We start from the raw sequence: 24,675 nt of genomic DNA on the forward strand, positions 1-24,675 counted from the left end.
AGCTCATTGCTCGATCTTAGAGGTTAATGTATAACAATTTCCTTTTGAGATTTTTTTATTTTTTATTTTTAGGGTTCCAAGACTTATTTAGCGTGCATTTTGTTACTTATTAGCCTATTAAAAATTAACACATGCAACGCTAAGAATTTGACTAATTGAATTAATTTTCAAAATGATTAAGTGTTTACCAATTAAAGTAATTAGAATAATTTTTAATTGGGATAAATATTAATTTATACATGAACTTTGGTGTAATGTGTAATTTGATACATGAAATTTGATTTGGTATAATTATACACATTAACTTGAATTGTGGTTTATATGTATGTATACATGAAACTTTTATTTTGATTCAGTTTTACACATTCAAATAAATGAATATATATATTTATTTTTATATTGAATTAATATAATTATTTATGTATGTAATATATCAACGTAAAATGGTGTTAATTCGTAATGTTGTTAGTGATCTATGAAATTTTAATCAAATTAAGATGTCATGTATGAAATTATACAAAACCAAAATTCATACATGACATTCCACATTATATTAAAGTTCATGTATAATTTTTATATTTATCTTTTTTAATTTGATAAAATAATTATATATATTTATAATAGGCAAGGATAAAAGTTGTGGGAATGAGATAAAAAAGGTGTTAATTCAATATCTTAATACAAAATCTTTTTATCACTTTAATTATTATTTTTCTTAACATGAAAGCGCCTGCAAAGTTCTATTATAAAATTAAATTAAATTAATTTTATACTATTAAATAGATTAATTTTATTATTCTACTATTAAAAATATTTTAAGATCATTGGAATAGAATTAACATTTTTATTTAGAATCCGAGCAATACCCATTGGCTAAAGTGAGTTCAATCATTTTCAAATCAAAATTTGATTTACATATTAACTTATGTTGTGAAATAGTATGTGCTTTTGTGTGAATTTGAACTTGATAAAAAAAAATTATTTTGATTTGCTTTTTAACCTTTCAACTTTACAAAAAATTATTTTAGTCCTCAATTTAATTTTTTATCTTTTAACTGTTAAACTTGTATTGTTTATTAAATCACTTAAAATGGATAAAAAAATTAATGTTTGTTAACTTTATTGACTTAATATACACATTAATTGTCATGTACATATCATGTAAAAATTAATTAATTATTAACATGGTATCCACTTAACAATAGACATAAATATTATATTAGCAAAGTTAAACAAGTTAACCTTTTCGATATTTTGGGAGGATTTAATAAGCAATGTAAATTAAAAAAAAAATTTAAATGTAAAGTTTAAATTTTGTTATACAGTATAAAAAGCTTACAGGTCGAATTACTTGCTGATTAAAGAGTGACGTACTATTAAAATTTTTAACTTTTATTTATAATAACATGGATTAAATTGTCGAGTTTAAGACTAATTTGCTGTAGTTGATGTTGTAAACAGATCCCATGTATTTTACCTGAAGGAAAAACAGAAAACAGAGATCTTCCTTTTTCTCGTCTTCAGAATCTATAACGAACATCTTGATGTTGTGCAATTTTAATTTGATTGTTTTCTGAAAAGAAATGAATTCTCTCTCTACATCTGCTTCGTCTAACTCTTCCGCATCTTCTTCCACTTCTTGGTTTTCCGGCATTGTTAGGGGCCGCCTAGACAAGTCCTCTTCCGTAAAGATGGCTGGCAGCTCCTCCTCAGGTGGCGGCCTTGCCTCCAATAACGAAGGACCCATCAAGGGTAAGAACCAGTTCCGTGGTGTGCTCTTCAAGTATGGGCCTAAGTCCATCCAGGTTTGTCCAATTCAACATTTTAATTCCTTTTTCTGGCTTGAATTTGATTTAAAGGTCAGGTTTTCTATTGAAATTGGTGGGATCTTGGTGCTGGGTAGCTTTCAATTGATTCACTCGTATCTAGGGTGAGCTTGAAGATGCTTTTTATTGTTTAATTGTGTTAGTAAGTGATTTTGGATGTTGATTTGTAGGATTATATTATTATCTTTTTTATTATATGCTGATGGTCAATCCTAAGTTTGAGCATAATTTTGTTGTTTTAAAATGATAATTTTAGCTCTAGTGATAAGAGCTACTTGTTTCTTAACATTGAGAAGATTCATAAAGATTTAGAGGTTTGATTTCCCTATATTCATTTTGAGAAAGCATATTCTTATCTATTCTGGTTACTAGTTGCCGTTTATTGAAGCATACCATGTTGCCAATCTCAATGAACTACTATTGAATACATTTAAGATAAATCTTTTGGTCTGGCATTTTTATCCTGTGAATACAGGGCCAATTTGGCCGTCCTGGACTACACTTCAGCACGTTGGTGGTACTTAAAGTGGCTGCAATTTGTTCCATTCATCTTTTAATGGTTAAATTGACTATTGAGCAGCCGTTTTAGATTGCTGCTCATATTTGCAGTCTATAATGGGGAATTAGTTTTATGCCTTCTGAGAACAGTTGTCATTTCTTTGATAGTTTTACTTATCACTTATTTGAACTGTACATGCAACATGGTTTTTTAAGAATTAGATTTTAGTAAAATGTCAAATTGTCTAGATGATGATACTATTTAGCTGGATTTAGCAACTGAATTGAAAGCATCTTATTTGTTTGGCTTCTTGGTAATGTGATAATGTTGGAACAGTACTGACAAGCAGGTATGTTTTGCATGCGTGGTTTGGTTTTCAGATTGTAAGATGAAATTGTACACTGTTGGTTAGTATTGTTGTCTATGGCTCAGATGCCAAGATGATGCCCTCTTATTGGAACTGATGCTTCTGATGGCCTAATTATATTTTGAAATTAGATATTTCTTATATCATCTTTTACCTTTTTAGGTTGCATTCAAAACCGGTGACTATAAGCAACAAGTTATTTTCATTGGTGGGCTGACTGATGGATTTCTAGCAACTGAGTATGTTTTCTGTCCCATTACCTTCATGAAAGAAATGACATATCTGTTTATAGGAATGAAATCAACCATAATGGTGGAGATCACTGCTGTGCACTTTCTTTAGTTACACATTCCATGTTATCAAGGGTTTATATTTCTTTAAAGATGAGCATTTTTAAGGTTTCGGTGCCACTGTAGACTAATCTCCATAATGTTAAAAGCCTTAAAATTGTAACTAAATATTTTGTCTTGGCAATTTGAGAAGTGAGATATCCAAGGAATGGTTTTTTTCTTTTTGTAAAGTTCTTTTGTCCATAATCTCTATAAATGTTAAAATCCTTAAAACAAAGTCGTAACTAAATATTTGTCTTGGCAATTTGAGAAGTGGGATATCCAAAGAATGACTTTTGAGAAGGCCCAAACCTTTCTTGCCTGTCTAAAGTATATAAGAGAGATTGAATATGTAAGAAAAAAGTTTTTCTATTGCATGGTTGAATACCCAGTGAGTATTTCAATCTTTTGATTCATAAATGTAACCCTTCGTTTTGGTTTTCAGTTACTTGGAACCTCTTGCAATTGCTTTAGATAATGAAAAATGGTCACTTGTTCAACTACTTATGTCATCCTCATACTCTGGATATGGAACCTCCAGCTTGGAACAAGTAAGATGTATTTTCCACGTAGACATTGATGATTCTGCATGAATCTAGGTTTTTTCCTCTTTTTCATTTTGGTTGCATTCATCATAACATGAGTTGGGTAAGTCCCTGATCTTGCCATGTTAAATATGTAATTTGCAATGATGCCACTCTGAAAAGAGAGTGTGGGATCTAACTTCTGGTAAACTTCTTGTCTTCCATGGAGATAAGGGCTTAGCTTAGAATGTTTTTCCCTTCAAATCAGTGAAGTGCTTAGCTTTGTTCATTCAAGCTTCTGTAGTATTTCTTAGTAAATTTCACAGGGTCAGTGAGGAAAAATATCCTGTTTTGAGGATCATGCCTTCTTATTGAAGTTATCTAAAATATTGCTCATAGAATTTATCAAGCTATTTCACCTATTTGATTGGACCATCTAAGAATTACTTTAAAAAATGTGGGAAGAATAGTGAGCTAACTAAGTTTGTTGCTTACTCTCTTGCTTCTTCCCTTCCTTTTGGTTGGTGTTGGAGATAAATATTTTTTTTGTGTTTCGGAAGTTGGCTATTTGCTACCTGCCAATATTTTCAATAACTTTACCTTCTGTCCAAAATTTTATGGTTTTTTAGCTATTAATATTTTCTTGATTTTACATCTTTTTAGCCATTGAACTTGAAACAAGTATATGTACCCTTGAGTGTTCTTCTATGTTTGTCAAACTTCATGTTATTCTGCTCTCCTTTTAAAGATGTTCTTTCACCATTTTTCTTGAAGGATGCCATGGAGATCGATCAGCTTATTAGTTACTTAATCAACAAAGAAAATTCTGAGGGTGTGGTCCTTCTTGGTCATAGCACGGGCTGTCAGGTAGTCGCTGATTTTGTGTTAAATTTGTTCTGTATCCAAAGTTTGTATGGCTGCTCATCTAAGCATTTTTCTGAGGTAATAAGGGTGATTGCTTACTTGTTTGTCCATGAAACTAGGATATTGTGCATTACATGCGCACAAATGCAGCTTGTTCCCGAGCAGTCCGTGCTGCCATTTTGCAGGTAGCTTCTATTCCTTTGATCAACTTGTTTTCTTTATGTATGCTTTATCTGCTGTTCATGTACTTGACTATACAGGAGTGAGAAAGGGAGTTTTTCTAGGCTGTTACCATGATAATTTAAGCAGAAATCCTGCTCTACTTGAAGTGGAGGAACATCTTATTACTGTTTGGAATTTATTTATTTTTTTGTTTGTTGTTCAATTGCGTATGCATTGGTTCTACTTGCTGCTTTAGTCATATTGCCTAATTTGAATGTTTAGGCTCCAGTTAGTGATCGAGAATACAGGGCAACTCTTCCTGAAACAGCTGCCATGATTGACTTGGCTACAAGCATGATAAAGGAAGGTCGGGGTTCAGACTTAATGCCTAAGGAAGCAGATCCATCCCCTATAACTGCCTATAGGTAGGTACACTATCATTGTCTTTCATCTTGAAATGACTGTATGCCTTTATCATTCCTCAATTTATAAAAGCGTCCTCCTTTGTCCAATGAAGTCAATACCTGTCTAGATGTTTATTCTATGTGCAAATATAACAGTAGTGGCATAATAATATATCCAATGATATCAAGAAACTTTTGGATATTTTTACAGGAAACTTGAGGTCACATTAGTCTTCTTGTGATTGATGTCACTCTATGATCCTCCGTTTTAATGCTCTTATGCTACTGCTTTTTCTTCTTTATTGAGAATTCCAATGTCTTGCAGATATAACTCCCTTTGTGCCTACATGGGGGATGATGACATGTTCAGTTCAGACCTTAATGAGCACCAGCTTAGAATGAGACTTGGACACATGTCTAGCACTCCTTGCCAGGTACCATACACCTTTCATATTCGCAGCCTTGGGAGCCAACAACTTTTTATGTCAGTTTGTAGTATATATCTTAGTGTTTTGCTTAATGAGTACGATTCTCAGTGGTATTTCATAGAAAACTTGCATGTGGTTGTTTTCTTCTAGGTTATCTTTTCCATGGATGATGAATATGTGCCAGAGTATGTTGATAAGAAAGCCTTGGTTGAAAGGTGAACTCTTCCCATTGAAGTTTTCCTGGCAACATTGTGCATTTCCTTAAGCATTGTATTAGATCAGCTCTTTATTGCATCCAACAGTGTGCATTACCTGATCATATGGTCTAGTTGGTTTCTCCGGGAAACAAATGCACATTCAATTCACCCATAATGTCCTTATCGCTTGCATGTCTATGCTATGTGGTCCTAAGAGAGTACATGTGTTTCCTTATCCCCATTGTGCTGATTCGTTAACTCCTACAGATTGTGCAGAGCTATGGGCGGTGCAGAAAAAGTTCAAATAGAGTACGGTAATCACTCCCTCTCTAACCGAGTCCAAGAAGCTGTGCAGGCCGTTATTGATTTTGTTAAAAGAGAAGGACCCAAAGGCTGGGATGACCCATGGAGCTAATGCTCTGATATTCTCTTTGTCCTTTGTTTTTATTTTTTCCCTCTTATTCTCTCCTTCCTGTATCATGCTCAGTGATTTTGATTATTCATAATATATTTAACAAAAGTGTTGGGTGAATTTCATCTGAAAGAAGTTTTATATTTGTATGGATAACGTTGTATTATTTAGAGGCTGGCTTTTATTTAGTCTTAAGTTTCTTATTCCATTCATTGTTGTAATATTTTGAGGCTGATCAACTGAACATACCCAAGAAAAACTACAAGTTTCAAGAAAAAACTTGCTGGAGATCACATGAAGAAATTCTTCTTGCATTTTAGAGACCCGTGTGAACCTTTGGAAAGAGTCACATTTTCTTACTAACTCACTTCTCTCCAAGATGAGTTGGCTAGTAGTATCCTTGTATTACAATTTTTTGAGATAGCACTTTTCAGCCCATTTAAGTCCACCAATACCTTCATTTATTTATAGGGGAACATGTTTCACCTCCTTAGATTCTAGGCATCATATATAAAGCTCAAATAAACTCTTCCAAAGATATTATGTATTTTTTAACCTTATACTCAATTATTTAATTTATTTATCCAATTAAATAATAGTCCAAAGAAATTAAATTAATTCTAAGTCATTTTTTCTTCTTGAGAAAATGCATATACTACGAATAGTATTTCATGTAATCTAGTTCTTACACGTCTTTTTCATTCATATGTTCAATTAGTTTTTATTATGTAACTCATTCAATATTTGATGGGCTACTAGATTGACCGATCAGATATATAATTGAGACTTAAATAATTTGTTATTAAGTACTCTTTGTCTATTAATTACAAAGTTATTTAGTCACGAAGTTAATCCACAAAAACTATCATGATTTATCTCCCCATCATATACAATTATGAAAGCTACTTATATTAAGCTTTTGTCCAATGACCTTGCCATATGTGTGTTACCCTTATAAGATACCATCTTTTTAGGTTAAATCTATTAACTTAATTTGATCTATTTTATCTCATGGTGACCATTGTATCTTTGTGATGAAAATTATTATTACTTGTAAATAATAATAATTATTCATTCATCTTAAGGAAATGACCCATGACCATGTTCCATTTTCATAATCCATATAATGTTAGTGAGAAGATATTATTTTGTAATGACCCGATTTCCAATTGTGCCGAAAAATGCAATTTTGGAACTCTATTTTCGTAAACTGAGTCCATAAATATAAAATAATAATATTTACTGAAGTTAATACAAAAAATATATTGAAGTTCAATCAAGTAATTTAGCCAAAAAAGTAGTTAATTAAAGCTTAGAGACTAAATTGAAAAAGTCCAAACACTATTGAGTTTTAATTAAGAAAAGGCTTGGGGACCTAGATAACTATTATTCAATGGATTAAAATGATAAATAACTAATAATAAGTAATAGATAGTGGATGATGATCTTAGAAACCACTAAGTTTGATCAATATATGATTAAGGTATAATAAACCTTACTTTAGTTAATTAAGATTAATTAATGGCTAAACATGGTATAAATACCAAAGTGTGTGGAGAAAGATGATAATTCATCTATCTTTTTCACCATCTACCATTGTTTAGAAGCAAAGAAACCTTCAAATTCCATTGAACATTTGACCATCAATTGTTTAAGGTAATTTAGACCTTTTTCTTGTAATTTTTATAGACTTATGATCATAGGAGTTTAATTTAGCTAGACCATGTATTAATTTGTTCAATTTTTGAATTTCTAGCAAGTTTTCATTGTTGAGAAGAAATTAAACTTAGATCATGATAAGGACTAAATTGTAAAGCTAAATAAACTTGATAGTTAACTTTGTAACATTAGGGAATAAATTGAATGAATTAAAAACCTTTCATAAAATTATGCAATGAATAGAAAGTATAGAGTCATTAACAAAAGAATGTAAATTAAATTTTGATCCAATGTTAAATATCAAAAGATATGCATATCTCGAGTACATATGCGTGACTTTGTATTTGAATGTCAATCGAATGAAATTTGATATCGTGTCTTTGTTGAATTATCCTACGTAGCTAAAGATGACGTTGAGTCGTCAAGATTGAAAGGAAAAGTGAGAGTCATTGATGAGAGACGCGAGGATTCGATTTGTACTTTTATTATTCAAGATCAATAAATATAATTGTATGCATATTCATGTTAATTTGCATGATTGAGTATCGAGGTGAGTATATAATTATCATATGAATTGGTTCATTGCAATTGATACTAGATATCGAGAAATTGGACTGAATTGAACAAAATAAAAAGTAGCATGATTTAATTGACACATGACATATGATAGGAAAATGGATTGGACTATGCTATGTGGTATTAGTTATATATATGTGAATTGATAATGATGATATGTGAATTGGTTATATAACGTACTCGGAACATTGGTTACCCTATTAGCTGTGGTATTGACATGCCATAGGGTCAAGTATAATGATTTGAAGCCATTGTTTCCCGACAATCGGGGGTGGTAGAATGTACAAATGTTAATTGTCATCGTTGTCGAGCAACTCGGGATGATAGAATAATCAGATTGTAAACCATCGTTGTCGAGCAACCTGGGGTGGTAGTATGTACGTATTTTAATAGTCATTATTCTAGGGCAACCTGTGATGATAGAGTAATAGATTCATGCATTCGTCCTAAGTTTGTGTCTGGTTAATAGGGTTATAAAAATATGAATTGGTGATATGATAATTGAGATGAATGTGATTGAATTAGTATACTTGCATATATGTGATATGTGGAAAGACGAAAGCGTGTGAAAGATCATGCGAACAAGTTAAAACAAGCCCTAGGGGCTACATAAGTGTGCGCTTGCTCGTGTGGTAACCTGAACGTATAAACGTGGGCATTTGATCATTGAGGCCACCATGAGCGATTTCATGGTCTTAGGCCGTTTCATGGGCTCGCATTATAGGCCTTGGGCCCATTTCCATTGTTTGACTGTTAAGGTTACACAGGTCGCCCGAGACGACTGTGGACCTACGGTTTGGTCGATAAGTATACCTAGACCCCAAATTGATAAATGACTGTTATGCCCTTATGTTTGTATGACTGTAATCGAGCATGCCATTATATATGTTGCATGATATTATGATATGTTGCATAGGGATAGGTTTATTATTGATTGGAGGAAGTGTATTGTACTGGCAGCTTTGCTACAACCACTGTTTAGTGCACAGCCGATGCTATTTTGGAGTGTAGGGATGGGTGGGTTGATTATATCCCCACATGGAGTGTAGGGCTGGATAGAGTGGAGTGTAGAGTCTGGTTGGGTAGGATTTTTGTTTGCATTCTATACTGTTACGGATACTGTAATGGGCTAAGGCCCACACTGATACTGATATTGTAATTGGGTGAAGCCCTAACTGAAATTGAACTGTTACTGAAACGGGCTTAAGCCTAGTCTGTAATTGCCTACAGTATGACTGATTGTTGTTAAGGGATTACACACTGAGTTTCATAAACTCACCCTTTTGCTTTTCTGCGTAGGTAAATCTTTGGCGAATCGGTGCTGTAAGGGACTCGAAGGTGGCCACACAACTACATTTGCTTCCATTTTTAACTTTTAATTTATAAGTAATTTAATTTGGGTATTTGTTTTGTAATAAGGCCTCTTTAAGTTTTTTTTTAATTTGGGATTTATTTACTTTGAATAATATCTGTTAGTAGTAGGCTGCAGATTTTCAAAAAGATAAATGCTTTTCAAAACAGCACGTTTACGCTACTTATTTTAAAAGCTTCCGCAACAAACATTGTTTTAAAGTGTAATAACAATCTAATATGATTAACATTTTGCTAAAACGACTTGAGTTTTAACAATGAACAAGACATCCTAAATTTTCATTAAGATCACAAAGAGGTTTTAATATAAAACTGATTTTTCAACGAAATTGTATTTTTTGAAAAACACGTCAATGTGACATTACAGAATCGGCCATAACGTCTAGGCCGGGTTTAGAGTGTTACATTTAGTGGTATCAGAGCCAGGTTACAAAACTCGACTGTGGATTTGGGTTTCTTGTAAAATTTGGAATTTCGAAAAAAATGGTTCCAAATGATTTGAAATGCTTGGAAATATTTTTCAGAATATGTGGTACACTGAGTCTCTGGCGCCGATTCTGTAAGTCCTCTAAAACTACTATTTGTTTAATTTGAAATATTGAGACTACTACAGGTAGTAGACTGTACTGAAATACACTATTTAGGGTAAACAAAAACTGTAGTAAGACTGCGATCTACGAAAACAAAACTCTAAATTACTGATAATATTTTCCATAAAATATCCGTTAATAAACACTAGAGCTGTAAAACTGATACATAAAATTGTTAATATAGATAATACGCAAATTGATATGAGCACTAAGGTACTCGTGGAAGGGGTACAAGAGGTCGCGACGGAGGCCGTAGAGGTGCTCAGGTTGGGTCTTCATCATCGGGCCACATGGCTAACGTTGAAGTTAAGGAGGTACTGACTTCAATTGTGACTGAGACTAGGTCTCGTGATCGAGCGGCTGGAGACGATGCATAGTCCCAAGCCATGTTAAGAATTTTGGAGAGGGTCACTGGGCCCAATACTGGTACTGTGTGCCGTGGGTCGGCTACGGAACGAATTCGGTCTAATGGGGCTGAGATTTTTAGGGGTATTGCTAGAGTTGCCCCTAATGTGCCTGAATATTGGATTGAGGCCATAGAGAGGATCATGGACGACCTTGATTGTACCCCCGAGCAGAAACTAAAAGGTGCAGTGTCATTGTTATGAGATAAAGCCTATCAGTGGTGGTTTACAGTTAAAGAGGGTACTCAGCCCGACCAGTTGACCTGGAAATTTTTCAAGACTGCATTCCAAGAAAAGTATGTGGGCGCTAGTTATGTGGATGCCCAGAGGAGAGAGTTTCTGTATTTGAATCAAGTGGATAAATCTATGGCTGAATTTTTACGACTTAGCCGTTATGCGCGTGGGATGGTGGCAATTGAATATGAGCGTTATGTTTGATTCGAGACAACCTCAGGGATGGTTTAAGGGTTTTGATAACTCCACAGAGGGAGTGAGATTTTGCTACATTAGTGGATAAGGTGAAGATCGCTGAGGATGTGAAGCGCGCTGAGTGCCATTACAGTAAAAAGGAAAGAAGTAGGAACAAGAGGGATTCAGAGCCCTCAAGTTTATTTGTGAGGCCTAAAAAAAAGGCCAGAGTTGCTGGGCTGGTTAGAGTGGGGCCCCTATTGTTGTTACTAGACTGCAGCCTTGTGCAGATTGTGGGAAATGTCATCAGGGGGAATGCTAGAAAAGAATTGGGGCATGTTTGAGGTGCTGATCATTAGAGCACCGTATTAGAGATTGTCCATGGAGGCCCAATCAGATGCAAGCTATTGGTATGGGTACTGTTCAGCTGTCGAGAGGTGTTCAGTAGCCACTGAGAGGCCGTGGTCAGGTCAAAGGTGGAAATGGTATGGGCCGTGGTCGTGGAGCACCGGGCAGAGGTGTTGGTCATACTGAGGCGAGACAGCCAGCTCTAGTTTATGCTACATATCACTGAGAGGATGGAAATGCCCCGGATGTTATTACGGGTACATTCTTTATCCACAATGTACCTTATACTGCACTGATTGATGCTTGGTCTACGTATTCTTATATAGCATGCACTGTGTCTGAGACTTTAGGTATAATGGTTGAAACCACTATGAGTGAGGTTACTGTGTTGAGTCCATTAGGGCAGTCAGTGAAGGTAAATAAATTGTTCAGAGATGTACCTTTGGAGGTTCAAGGAACCATTTTTTTGGCAGATTTAATGGAACTTCCTTTTGGAGAATTTGACTTAATACTGGATATTGACTGGCTGCTTAAGCATCAAGTGAATTTAGATTGTGCTACTAAATGGGTGGTACTGAAAACTGTGGAGGGTGATGAGGTAGTTGTAATTGGGGAGCGTCGGAGTTATTCGTCAAATGTGATTTCTGCACTAAGGGCTGAGAAGTTGGTTTGTTAGGGTTGTAAGGCGTATCTAGCCTACATTGGTGTTTCAGATTTTGAAGTTTCCTTAGTTAAAGATATCAGAATAGTCAAAGAATTTCTGGATGTTTTTCCTGATGAACTACCTGGGATACCTCCAAACCGTGAAGTTGAATTTGGGATAGAGCTCCTGCCTGGTATAGCTCCGGTGTCTATCACCCCTTATAGAATAGCACCAAAGGAGCTTGTGGAGCTAAAACCTCAGATTTAAGAGTTACTGGATTGAGGGTTTATCTGCCCTAGTGTGTCTCCATGGGGAGTGCTGGTTTTATTTGTAAAAAAGAAAGATGGATCCATGTGTATGTGCATTGACTACCGGTAACTGAATAAATTGACTATTAAGAATAAGTCCCCGTACCGAGGATTGATGATCTATTCGACTAATTTCGAGGAGCTTCGGTCTTCTCTAATATTGATCTCCGATCGGGGTACTATCAACTGAGAGTCTAAGAGGCTGATGTTTACAAGACAACGTTTAGGACTCGTTATGGTAATTACGAGTTCCTAGTGATGCCATTTGGACTGACGAATGTACCAGTAGCTTTTATGGATCTGATGAACCGGATGTTCTAGCCCTATCTGGATCTGTTCGTAGTGGTTTTTATAGATGACATATTGGTGTATTCGAAAACTGATAAATTGTAATTTATACATATTTTTACCCCATGCTTAACATATTTTATGGATGATTTTTCCTTAGAATTGGTGAATTCGATGCTCCTAATGCCTTAATTTCATGTTTTATACTTAGTTGAGCATAGGAGAGCGAAAGGAACGAGAAACGGGCCAAAACGGAGAAAATGGGCCAACGTATGAAATCAACACGGCCTAGATTTCCTCACACGGGCAGACCACACGGCCGTGTCAATTTGGCAGAATAAAAGCATGACTTACACGGGTAGAACACATGCCCGAGCCATTCTAACAGGCTCGAGCATGACCTTAAGTAATTGCACAAGGGCGTGTCCCTACCAACTTGAGTCCAATTCTGAAAAGGCTAATTTTGAAGGCTTTTAGGCATTCTAAAGCCTATAAATACACGCTAAAGGAAGAGGAAAGAGGGAGGCACAAGGAGGAAGGAAGGAATTACTCGAAGAAAGCCGATTGATCCATCTCAGAAGCCGGATTCATCATCAAGACTGAAGATCCCCCCTCAATTGGCCTTCAGGAGTTTTGGGTTTTCTTTATGTTTTGTATTCATTATTCTTCTGAGATGTTTTCCTTTTCAGTTATGAACTAAATCCCCTAAATACCTAAGAGGAATGAAACCTAAGATGAATCTTGTTATTATTTTCTGAATTGTATGGTAAATAGTTGACTTGTTCTTAATTATGTGTTCTTAATACTTGTTTTGATATTCCAGGATATTGATTCAAGCTAAGCTCTTATTCAGAGGAGGAATAGGCCCTGTCTAAGAGTACAATTGTCATGATTAAGCGGAGTTGATTGCGTGCCTAGAGATGGGGTGACAAGATTTTTCTGGATTAGGTTGAAACCTAATAAGGGGATCCATAGATCGAGTTAATGCAACCCTAGGGTGTTAATTAGAGAAAAGTCTCAATTATTCAATCTAAGGATTAGACGTTATTATTCTTGAATAGGGATAATAACATAACTGAGGGATCTCTACGGAACAAGTTAAATGAATAAATCGTCCGATTCAGAGTTAGAATAACAAGTGAAGTCTAGGTGGATTCTTCCTTAGGTATTGTCTTAATTCAATCGCTTTCCAAAAGTAATCCCCTAATTCTATTTTTTGTGAATTCTTAGTTTAGTTAATTAGTTAGTTAAAACAACCCCCCTTATTCTTAGGCTAGATAAAAAAAAGACAGTCATTACTAGTACTTTTAGTTCCTTTGGGTTCTACAATCCGGTCTTGCTAAAACTATACTATTGTTCGATAGGTACACTTACCTACTTCGTGATAATAGTTAGTTTCAAGAATGATTAATTATAAATTTATAAAACTTATCACCTAAAATCACGTATCAAGAACTGAGGATGAACATGATACACATCTCCGAGTTGTTCTGTAGATTCTGAGGGAGAAACAACTATTTTCCAATTTCAGTAAATGCGAGTTCTGGTTGCGAGAGGTAACATTTCTGGGCCATGTGGTATCTACTGAAGGGATTAGGGTTGACCCTTGGAAAATTGAAGCTGTTCTGGATTGGAAGCCGCCTAAGATAGTATTGAGATTCGAAGTTTTCTAGGTCTGGCAAGGTATTATAGACGATTTGTTGAGGGGTTTTCATTGATTGCTGCACCTCGAACTAAGTTGTTGCGTAAGGGTGTGCTGTTTAACTGGACTGATGCTCAGCAATAAAGTTTTGAGAAACTTAAGAAAGTTCGATCGAGGCCCTGTCTTGATCTGACGAGCACAGGAAAGAGTTTCTTGTCTCTGATGATGCATCACACGTTGGTTTGGGTTGTGTGTTAATGTAAGAGGTAAGGTGGTGGCATATGCGTTTGGCTAGCTTAAGACTCATGAGGTGAATTATCTGACGTATGGCTTAGAGTTGGCCGCGGTGGTATTCGCACTGAAAATTTGGAGGCAATACCTATACGGTGAGAAGTATATCATTTACACAGATCACAAGAGCCTCAAGTATCTCCTCACTTAGAAGGAGCTAAATCTTAGGCAGCGTAAATGGATTGAGCTGCTTAAGGACTATGTCTGTTTAATTGAATACCACCCTAGTAAGCCTAATGTGGTGGCCGACACACTGAGCCGTAGGGTTATGACTGATCTAAGAGCGATGTTTGCTCGCCTCAGATTGTTCGATAATGGTAGCTTATTGGCTGAGCTCCAAGTTAAACCGATGTAGGTTAAGCAGATTAAGGGTAAATAGTTGGAAGATAAGTCACTGGGTCCTCGATTCCGACAGTTAGAGAGTGGTAAAACATCAGATTTTGGACTGAATAGCGAAGGGGTACTCTGTTTTCGTTGGAGAGTCTGTGTACCGAAGGATACTGGTTTAAGGTAGTCTATACTGCGAGAGGTGCATAGTAGTCCTTATGCTATGAAGCCCGGTGGGAATAAGATGTATTGAGACCTTCGAGGGTTATATTGGTGGTCAGGTCTTAAGCGTGAAGTTACCGACTTTATGAGTAAATGTCTTAGTTGCCAGCCGGTTAAGGCTGAACATCAGTTACCTTCAGGGTTGCTTCAACTAGTTAAGATTCCACTTTGGAAGTATGAGAGAGTGACTATGGACTTCATTAGTGGGCTGCCCTTAACGCCCACTAAGAAGGATTCAGTGTGGGTCATCATGGATTGATTGACCAAATCTTTTTATTTCATACCAGTCCGTACTGATTACGCGTTACAGAAGCTGGCTAAACTGTATGTGGTTGAGATAGTGAGACTGCATGGGGTACCGATTTCCATAATATCTGATAGAGATCCCCGCTTCACATCTTAGTTTTGGCAGAATTTACACGAGGCTTTAGGTACAAGGTTGGACTTTAGTACTGCGTTCCATCTTCAGACAGATGGTTAGTCAGAAAGGGTGATTCAGATATTGGAGGACATATTAAGGAGTTATGTGATAGATTTCAGAGGCAGTTGGGAGGATTATTTACCGCTAGCTGAGTTTGCCTATAACAATAGCTATCAGTTTAGCATACAGATGGCACCATACGAGGCATTAAATGGTCGTAGGTGTCGTACTCCTTCAGGTTGAACTGCGGCGTGTTCTAGACCCTAAATTAGTTTTTGTTACTGAGGACAAAGTTAGACGAATTTAGGATCGACTGAAGGCAGCATCAGATAGATAGAAGTCGTATACAGATTTGAAACGTAAGGAGATTGAGTATTCTATGGGGGACTTGGTATTTCTCAAGGTCTCACCATAGAAGAAGGTGTTGAGGTTTGGACAGAAGGGCAAGCTGAGCCCTAGGTTCATTGGGCCTTACCGCATGCTGAGGTGCATAGGACCGGTTGCCTATCAGTTAGAGTTACCTCTAGAGTTGGTCCGAATTCACGATGTGTTCCACGTCTCTATGTTGAGGTGCTACCGCTCTGATCCCACGTATGTTATCTCGACTAAGGAGATTGAGATTAGGCCGATTCTAACTTTCGAGGACGAGCCGGTTCAAATTCTAGAGTGTGATGTAAAAATGTTAAGGAAGAATTTTATCCCACTAGTTAAGCTACTTTGGCGTAATCCCAGCTCAAAGGAAGCCACGTAGGAGCTTGAGGAGGCGATGCGACAACAATACCCTCATCTATTTTGACCAGGTAAATTTCGAGGACAAAATTTTCTTTTAGGGGTAGAGTTGTAACCCCCCAAAATATAGGTACTTATTTTTGTATGTTGTGTTGCACAAAATGCATGCTTGTTTCAGTGGTTAAGTATCCTGAGAAGTGTTGAAGAAGTCTTAGTTTCAAGCCTTGGCTTGTACAAAATTTTGTTTTTACTTGAATAAACCCTGTCTCTGGTTAGTAGACTTCTTAAATAAATGTGGATAAAACATGGCCAGAAAGGGCCTGTTGGTCTAGAGGTAAGTGGCGTGTGGAGTGTTCCTTGAGGTTTGAGGTTTGAGGCTTGGTGAGGAAAAAAGAGCATTTAATTTTACTACTTGGCAATAGAAGAGTTGTGGTTGACTGAAATTTTGAGTGGGAGAGAAGTGTAGGGTGTGTGGCCGAATATTTGGGAGAATTTTAGGGGGGATTTTCGGTTGAGGAAAAATTTGGAGAGAAGAGGTTGAGTGGAGTTCAAACTAGTTGGTCGAGAGATGTGAGGAGATTCTCGTGAAGTATATCAAGGGAAGAAAGTAGTGGTGCCGAAATTGAACTCTTTCTCAAGAGAATTCGGTTACCATTTGTCATTTCGGCATTTTCTTGCTAGTTTTGACATTATCCGTTTTGAAATTTTCTCTCAACTTCATCTTTCGATATTTCTGCTTTGGTGCCCTACCGTCTTTTGTTTTCCACTTCTGTTTTCTTCACTTACTCCCTCTGTCAATCGGTTCTGATCAGTTACCTTTTCCTTTTGTCATTTTTCAAATACCTCTTTCTCTTTTCTCTCTATTTCTTCAGTTTTTATCGAGTTCTCCTCTTGCATTGTAAAACTGAATATCCTCTTCTTTTCTCCTCCTCCTTCGATTCTTCTGTGATTAACGAATCTCTCCTCTTTTTCATACTGTTACTTTGACTGAATATTACTCATTCTTTCACTCTCCCTATGCCGTTTTTCCTATGCTTTCTGTCATTTTTGGTGGTAATACAACTATTCAGTTATGCTCTGTCTCTTCCAGTTTCTCTCTACTGTAATAATTTTCCATCTAACAACTCTTTTCTCTACCAATTACTGTTAGGGGGTGCGACTGTTGCATCTTGTGCGAGTAGGCCAAATACTACTGTTTTCTACTCTTAGTCTGCTCCTTCAGTAAGTTTCTATACACTTGGTTCATCTATTTGTGTGTGTGGTATTAGTTAACAAGTTACGATTGGGATACAGGTAGTCTTTAAGGATTCTAAGCGATCCCTTGTAACAGTTTAGTGTGATTGATCAAGGTGAGTGATAGGTAATCTCCTGAGCAAGTGTTTTGGGATTAAGGTTCTTTTCAATTGATTGGTAGGTGACTAACTGAAGTTTCTGATTATGTTAGGTTGGGGTTCTCCTGGGTTAGTCACACGCTTTCACAAACAGGTGTGTAAAACACTACCCCTATTCGTAAATCGACAAAAGCCGAAAAATGTGACCATTGATGTTACATGGATGTGCGCTCGCTCGTATGGTAACCTGAACACATAAACATGGGCGTTTAGTCATTGAGGCCACCATTAGTGATTTCATAGGCTTAGGCCGTTTTGGGCCACGTTGGGCCGAATGGGCCTGTGGGCCCATATGGGCCTACATTATGGCCTTGGGCCCATTTCCACTAGTTGATCGTTAAGGTTGCACAGGTCACTCGAGACGACTGTGGACCTACGGTTGGGTCGATAAGTATACTTAGACCCTAAATTGATAAATGACTGTTATGCCCTTATGTATGTATGACTGTAATCGAGCATGCCATTATACATATTGCATACATGCATGATATTATGATATGTTGCATGGGGATAGGTTTATTATTGATAGGAGGAAGTGTACTGTACTAGCAGCTTTGCTGTAACCACTGTTTAGTGCAGCAAAAGGTACTATTTTGGAGTGTAGAGATGCGTGGGTTGATTTTATCCCCACATGGAGTGTAGGGCTGGACGGAGTGAAGTTTAGAGGTTGGTTGGGTAGGATTTCTGTTTGCATTCTGTACTATTACGGATACTGTAATGGGCTAAGGCCCAGACTGATACTGATATTGTAATTGGCTAAGGCCCTAACTGAAATTGAACTGTTACTGAAACGGGCTTAGGCCCAGACTGTAATTGCATACTGTATGACTGACTCTTGTTAAGGAATAACACACCGAGTTTCATGAACTCACCCTTCTGTTTTTCTGCGCAGGTACCTTAGGCGGATCGGTGCTGCAAGGGATTCGAAGGTGGGCACACAATATCATTTGCTTCTATTTTTAACTTTTAATTTATAATTAATTTAATTTGGGTATTTGTTTTGTAATAAGGCCTCTTTAAGTTTTTATTTTAATTTGGGATTTATTTACTTTGAATCATATTTGTTAGTAGTAGGCTGCAGATTTTCAAAAAGATAAATGCTTTTTAAAACACCACGTTTACGCTACTTATTTTAAAAGCTTCAGTAACAAAGATTGTTTTAAAGTGTAATAACAATCTAATATGATTAACATTTTTCTAAAACGACTTGAATTTTAACAATGAACAAGATATCCTAAATTTTCGTTAAGATCACAAAGAGGTTTTAATATAGAACGGATTTTTCAAAGAAATTGTTTTTTTCGAAAAACACTTCAATGTGACATCGCAGATTTGGCAATAACGTCTAGGCTAGGTTTGGGGTGTTACAGAAATTTCATTAACTTGTGATTTTATGAAATAATGACTAAATTGTGAAAAATGTGAAAGTTTCGGAGCAAATGTGTAAAATAGCCCTAATGTGTATTTTGGACTAAATTGAATGAATAGATGATTAAATAAGTTATTTTTTATTATATTTAGATCAAGATAGGAGAAATACGGACTTGGATCGGGGAAAAGATAAAGTTATCGACTAATTGACTCAATTCGTCGTTTTAACATTCGAGGTAAGTTTGCATGTGATAAGCATTGCTACAAATATTCTTTAAATGTTTTGATATTGCATAAATTGTATATATGAGATTATAGTCATGTTTGACGATGATTCGAATATATATATTGCACTTAATGTGCAATTCGAGACAGCTTTGGCTATATATGGCACTTAGTGTGTGAGACCGAGAGAGCTTTGACTATGTAAGGCACTTAGTGTGCGAGATTATAATAGCTTCGGCTATGTAAGGCACTTAGTGTTCGAGATTATAATAGCTTCAGTTATGTATTGGCACTTAGTGTGCGAGATATCGAGTATTCGATAGTATTCCGAAAAGGTACAAGTTCTTTACAAAATTGTACAGGTTTGTACATGTAAAGTATGAGATTCAAATAAAAGAAGTTATGAATTTGTATATAAGCATATGATTAAGCTTATGGAAGGTTGGTTGTTATCATGATTTATATGTTATATAGTTCAAATTGATGATTTGTGTGTTATGATTTGTTGAATATATTTCGTATGAGCTTACTAAGCTTTATAGCTTACTTTGTTTATTTCTCCCGTGTTTATAGTGATTTCAAAGCTAGCTTGGATTCGAGGATCGTCAGAGACTATGTCACACTATCCAACCATCACTTTGGTACTTTTGATCTCATGGTTTGGTCATATGGCATGTATAGGATTATGGTTGTTTTTTATATGTATTTTGATAGTGAGTTTTGACATTTGAAATGGCTTGAGATTGGTCATGTTTCGGTTTGTATATTTAGCGATGAGACTTGGCTTAATTTGGTGTATTTGGTTCTGTGCACATATGTGCTTATATGGTTGATAGTTGAGTTCATGAATGGATATGTGAATGACTTGTATTATAAGGTTTGTGGAATTGGTATCATGCTTGTGAATTGGTGCAAAATGATGCATGTTAAGTAAAGGTCTAACTAGTTTATTTGTATATGTATTTTGGTATGTTTTGATAGAGTAAGATTTGAAGTTATAATCATGTTGGAATATTGGTATTGGATATGGTATGAATTAGTTTTGATTGTGGCTAAATTGGATGTTTATTTAGGCTTTGAATTGGTGTCATTTTGGTTTTATAGGTATATGCAAATTTGAATGGCAAATTGGCTGGGTAAATAGTCTATTTTTGTCCACACGGGCGTGTGTCATAGCCCTATGTAACATACGGTCATATTTTACGGCCGTGTGACCCCTAGTGTTGAAATTAAAAATGAAGTCAGTATGCTCTACACGGCCTCACACACAGGTGTGTCTGGTGGCCGTGTGAGACACACGGCTTGGCCACACGGGCGTGTGTCCTCTATTTTGAGAAAAATTTTCCAAGTTCGCGAAAGTTTCTTAAGTTTTTGGTTTAGTCCCAAACCACTCCCAAAGTATATTTAGGGCCTCGTAGGCTCATATTAGGGACAATTTGATTGAGTTTGGATGATTAATATATGAAAGGATGTTATGTATGCTACATGTTGTTTAATTGTTTCATAAGTTCGGTAATGCTCCGTAATCCTATTCTGACATTGAATACGGGTGAAGGGTGTTACAATTTCACTTTCAAAGGAAATGTATCCTTGTAACACCTCAAACCCGGCCTAGACGTATCAGTCGAATCTGGCAATGTCATATTGAAGTGTTTTTGGAAAAAAGGTGATAACGTCGAAAAACCTTTTACTTATTTACCTTTGTTGTGGATTCTTAATGATAATTTTAAAATATTTCATTTAGTTTCCCAAAAATGAGTCGTTTGTCAAAATTTTCATCTTATTAAATTGTTATTAATTTTGAAATAATATCCATTGCGGAAGCTTTTAAAATATGTTGCGTAAACGTGATGTTTTGAAAAGCATTTATCTTTTGAAAATCCGTGTCCTACTACTAACAGATATAAGTCAATATAAATAAAACCCCAAATTAAAGATTTAAAAAAATTAAAGAGGCCTTATTACAAAAAAAAAATACCCAAATTAAACTATTTATAATTTAAAAGTCAAATATGGAAGCATAAGCTGTTGTGTGGCAACCTTCGAGTCCCTCGCAGCACCGATCCGCCTAAGGATTACCTGCGTAGAAAAGTAAAAGGGTGAGTTTATAAAAACTCAGTGTGTAATCCCTTAATAAACAAACAGTCAATCACATAGTGAACAAATACAGTCTAGGCCTAAGCCTGTATCAGTAACAGATCAGTTCCAGTTAGGGCCTTAGCCCATTATAGTAACAGTATTAGTGGGGGCCTTAGCCCACTTTAGTGACAGTAACAGTACAGCTATGCATTGAGAAATCCTACCCAACCAACCTCTACAGTCCACTCCGTCCAGCCCTACACTCCACGTGGGGATAAAATCAACCCACCCATCCCTACACTCCAAATAGCACTAGTCGTAGTACTAAACAGTATTTGCAGCAGAGCTGCCAGTAGAGTACACTTCATCCAATCACAATAAAACCATCCCCATGAAACATATCATGCCTCATGTCATAATGTCATTTGTGTATGCAATGTGTATAAAATTGCATGCTCGATTCCAGTCATACATATCATAAGGGCATATAGTCAATTTACCTCATAAGGGCATACCAGACATTTTTTTAATTTGGGGGTCTAGGTATACTTACCGATCCAACAATAGGTCTACAGTCATCTCGGACGACCCGTGCAACCTTATCAGTCAAACAGTGAAAATGGGCCCAAAGCCCATAATGCAGCCTACGTAAGCCTACCCACATAGCCCAAAAATGGCCTTGGCCGTGTGAACTACACAGCCTGGCCCAATATTCTCCGCACGTCCGTATGGTTTACCCGTGTGGAGCCCATAGGCCCGTGGGACCCACACGGCTCAATTTGGCCCAAAAAGGCCCAATACGACCTCAGCATATGAAATCGCTCATGGCTAGCCTCAACGGTCATACGCCAATGTTTCGGCATATGGACTACCAAACGAGCGAGCGCACACCCGTGTAGTCTCATCATCACTTATTTCGGCTTTTGCTGATTTCAACAGTCAAGTTGCATTTGTAAACACCTGTTAGGATACTAGGTGCGCAACCACCCCCTTATGAAGAACTGCACCTACAACAAAGGATAATTCCATGACCAACATTACTCATGCCTAGAACCAACAGTATCAAAAATAATCCCCCAAATGACAACATTCAATGTTACTTACTTTCACTGCTACAACCAATGTAGCCTACCACTCCTCAGGTAAACCGAGTCCGACACGATTAGATGCTGTCAAAATAATATTTGGCACAACAAGGGATTAGAACCCTAACATAACTTAATAAGATGAAAACTTCCCCAAATCAATTGGGACATACATCTTCCCCCTTACCAAAGACTTGCCGAACCCACGAGAAACTGTAGTTGAGCGTAAGAGCAATAATAGATTCGGAAAAAGAAGCAAAAGGGAGAAAGAGATTCGACAACCAGAGAAGAAGATATTCAGCTCTAGCAATGTAGGAGGTGAACTTGATAAAAATCGAAAGAGTAGAGAGAGACGAGAAAAGGGTATTCGGCCAAATGCACAAACGAAAATAGTGACTGATCAGAGCCGATTGAGAGAGAGTGTGCTAGCAAGGATTTGACAGAGGGTTATGTAAGGAAAAGAGAGGCTGTAACAAGTAGCTTGGAAAAGGAATCAATGGGGACAGGAATTAGCAAAATGACAGCACAAGGGGAATTTTAGAGAAACACACTTCGGCAGAAGAAAAGAAAAGGAAGGGAAAGAAGAGCAATAAAGACAAGTAAGGGACTAGAAGAGAAGTCCAATTTCAAAAAAAACCACAAAACGAGAAGATACCCAAAAATGCTATATTCGGCCTCACAGTGAGAAAAGAACCCAAAAGAGCAGACAAAATAAAAAATTTGAGAGAATAGCCAAACTCAGCCGAAAATTCCTATGTACCTACTATTCAATTTCGGCACAACTCTACCACACTTCAACTTCTACACTCTCCTCCCTTAATTCTCTCTTAAAATCCCTCCTCAAATCCCTCCAACCGATCACACCTCCCCTTAACTACATAGTTTGAATTCCCCTCAACCACTGCAGTGTTTCAGTTAACCCACAACTCTCTCACGACACAGCAGCAAAATAAAACACCCACTGCGCCTACCAGGATTTGAACCTCAGTCTTTGGCATAGGTAGCACGCCACTTACCCTTTAGACTAGCAGGCCCTTTATGTCATGTTTCACCCATTCTTATTTAAAAGCCTACTAACTAGAGAGAAGGGTTTAAGCAATTAAAACAAAATTTTTGCATAAGCCAAGGCTTGAACCCAAGACTTCTCAGACACTTCCCAAAACACTTAACCATAGAAATAGATACACAATTGTGTAACAAACATACAAAAATAGATACTTAGATTTTGGGGCGTTACAACTCTACCCCTTAAAAGAAAATTTTGGCCTCAAAATTTACCTGATCAAAATAGATGAGGGTATTGTTGTCACATCGTCTCCTCGGGTTCCCACGTGGCCTCCTCAGAAATGTGATTATGCCAAAGTACTTTAACCAATAAGATAGAATTTTTCCTCAAAACTTTCACATCACAATCTAAAATCTGAACCAACTCCTCCTCGAATGTCAGATCCAGTCTAACCTTAACCTCCTCAGTCGAAATAACATGCGCAAGATCAGAGCGGTAGCGCCTCAACATAGAGACGTGGAACATATCATGAATTTGGTCCAACTCTGGAGGTAACTCTAACTGGTAGGCAACTGGTCCTACACGTTTCAGTATGCAGTAGGGCCCAATGATCCTAGAGCTCAATTTTCCCTTCCGTTCAAGTCTTAGTACCTTTTTTTAAGGCAAGACCTTGAGAAAAATAAAGTCCCCCACATAGAAAACTCAATCTCCTTACGCTTCAAATTCGCATATGACTTTTGTCTGTCTGATGCCGCCTTCAGTCAATCTCGAATTAGTCTAACTTTATCCTCAGTATTAGAAACTAACTCAGGGCCCAGAACACACTGCTTACCTAACTCAGTCCAACACGAAGGAGTATGACACCTATGACCATATAATGCCTCGTAAGGTGCCATTTGTATGCTAGACTGATAGCTATTGTTATATACAAACTCTACTAAAGGCAAATAGTCCTCCCAACTGCCTCAGAAATCTATCACACAACTCCTTAACTTGTCCTCCAGTATTTGAACCACCCTCTCTGACTGACCATCTGTCTGAGGATGGAACGCAATACTGAAGTCCAACCTTTTTACCCAGTGCTTCATGCAGCTTCTTTTAGAACCGATACGTGAAGCAAGGATCCCTGTCAGTTATTATGGAAATCGGTGCCCCATGCAGTCTCACTATCTCAGACACATACAGTTTAGCCAGCTTCTACAAAAAGTAGTCAGTACGAACTGGTATGAAATGGGCAGATTTGGTCAACCAATCCATGATGGCCCATACTGAATCCTTC

At 36.8% G+C, this 24,675-nt stretch overlaps 2 protein-coding genes across 3 annotated transcripts; both read left to right on the forward strand.

Annotated features, from left to right (window-relative positions):
* Positions 1–1,345: 1,345 nt before the first annotated feature.
* Positions 1,346–6,132, forward strand: LOC108465214 (UPF0613 protein PB24D3.06c). Of its 2 annotated transcripts, XM_017765536.2 has the most exons (9): positions 1,354–1,805; positions 2,855–2,931; positions 3,467–3,572; positions 4,320–4,412; positions 4,529–4,594; positions 4,854–4,996; positions 5,301–5,409; positions 5,554–5,618; positions 5,868–6,132. In XM_017765536.2, the coding sequence occupies exons 1-9, from the start codon at positions 1,584–1,586 to the stop codon at positions 6,013–6,015; spliced, it is 1,029 nt and encodes a 342-aa protein (XP_017621025.1). In that variant the 5' UTR covers positions 1,354–1,583; the 3' UTR covers positions 6,016–6,132. The 2 variants fall into 2 exon arrangements, with proteins under 2 accessions (XP_017621026.1, XP_017621025.1); XM_017765537.2 differs by lacking the exon at positions 5,554–5,618 and having other exon boundaries at positions 1,346–1,805.
* A 5,269-nt stretch (positions 6,133–11,401) lies between these two features.
* Positions 11,402–12,278, forward strand: LOC128292690 (uncharacterized). The gene is made up of 3 exons (XM_053027586.1): positions 11,402–11,489; positions 11,695–11,966; positions 12,045–12,278. Exons 1-3 carry the CDS (start codon positions 11,402–11,404, stop codon positions 12,276–12,278), a joined length of 594 nt encoding a protein of 197 aa, XP_052883546.1.
* The last annotated feature ends 12,397 nt before the right edge of the window (positions 12,279–24,675 follow it).

The sequence above is a fragment of the Gossypium arboreum genome, chromosome 5, assembly GCF_025698485.1.
Source record: "Gossypium arboreum isolate Shixiya-1 chromosome 5, ASM2569848v2, whole genome shotgun sequence".
Classification (NCBI taxonomy): domain Eukaryota; kingdom Viridiplantae; phylum Streptophyta; class Magnoliopsida; order Malvales; family Malvaceae; genus Gossypium; species Gossypium arboreum.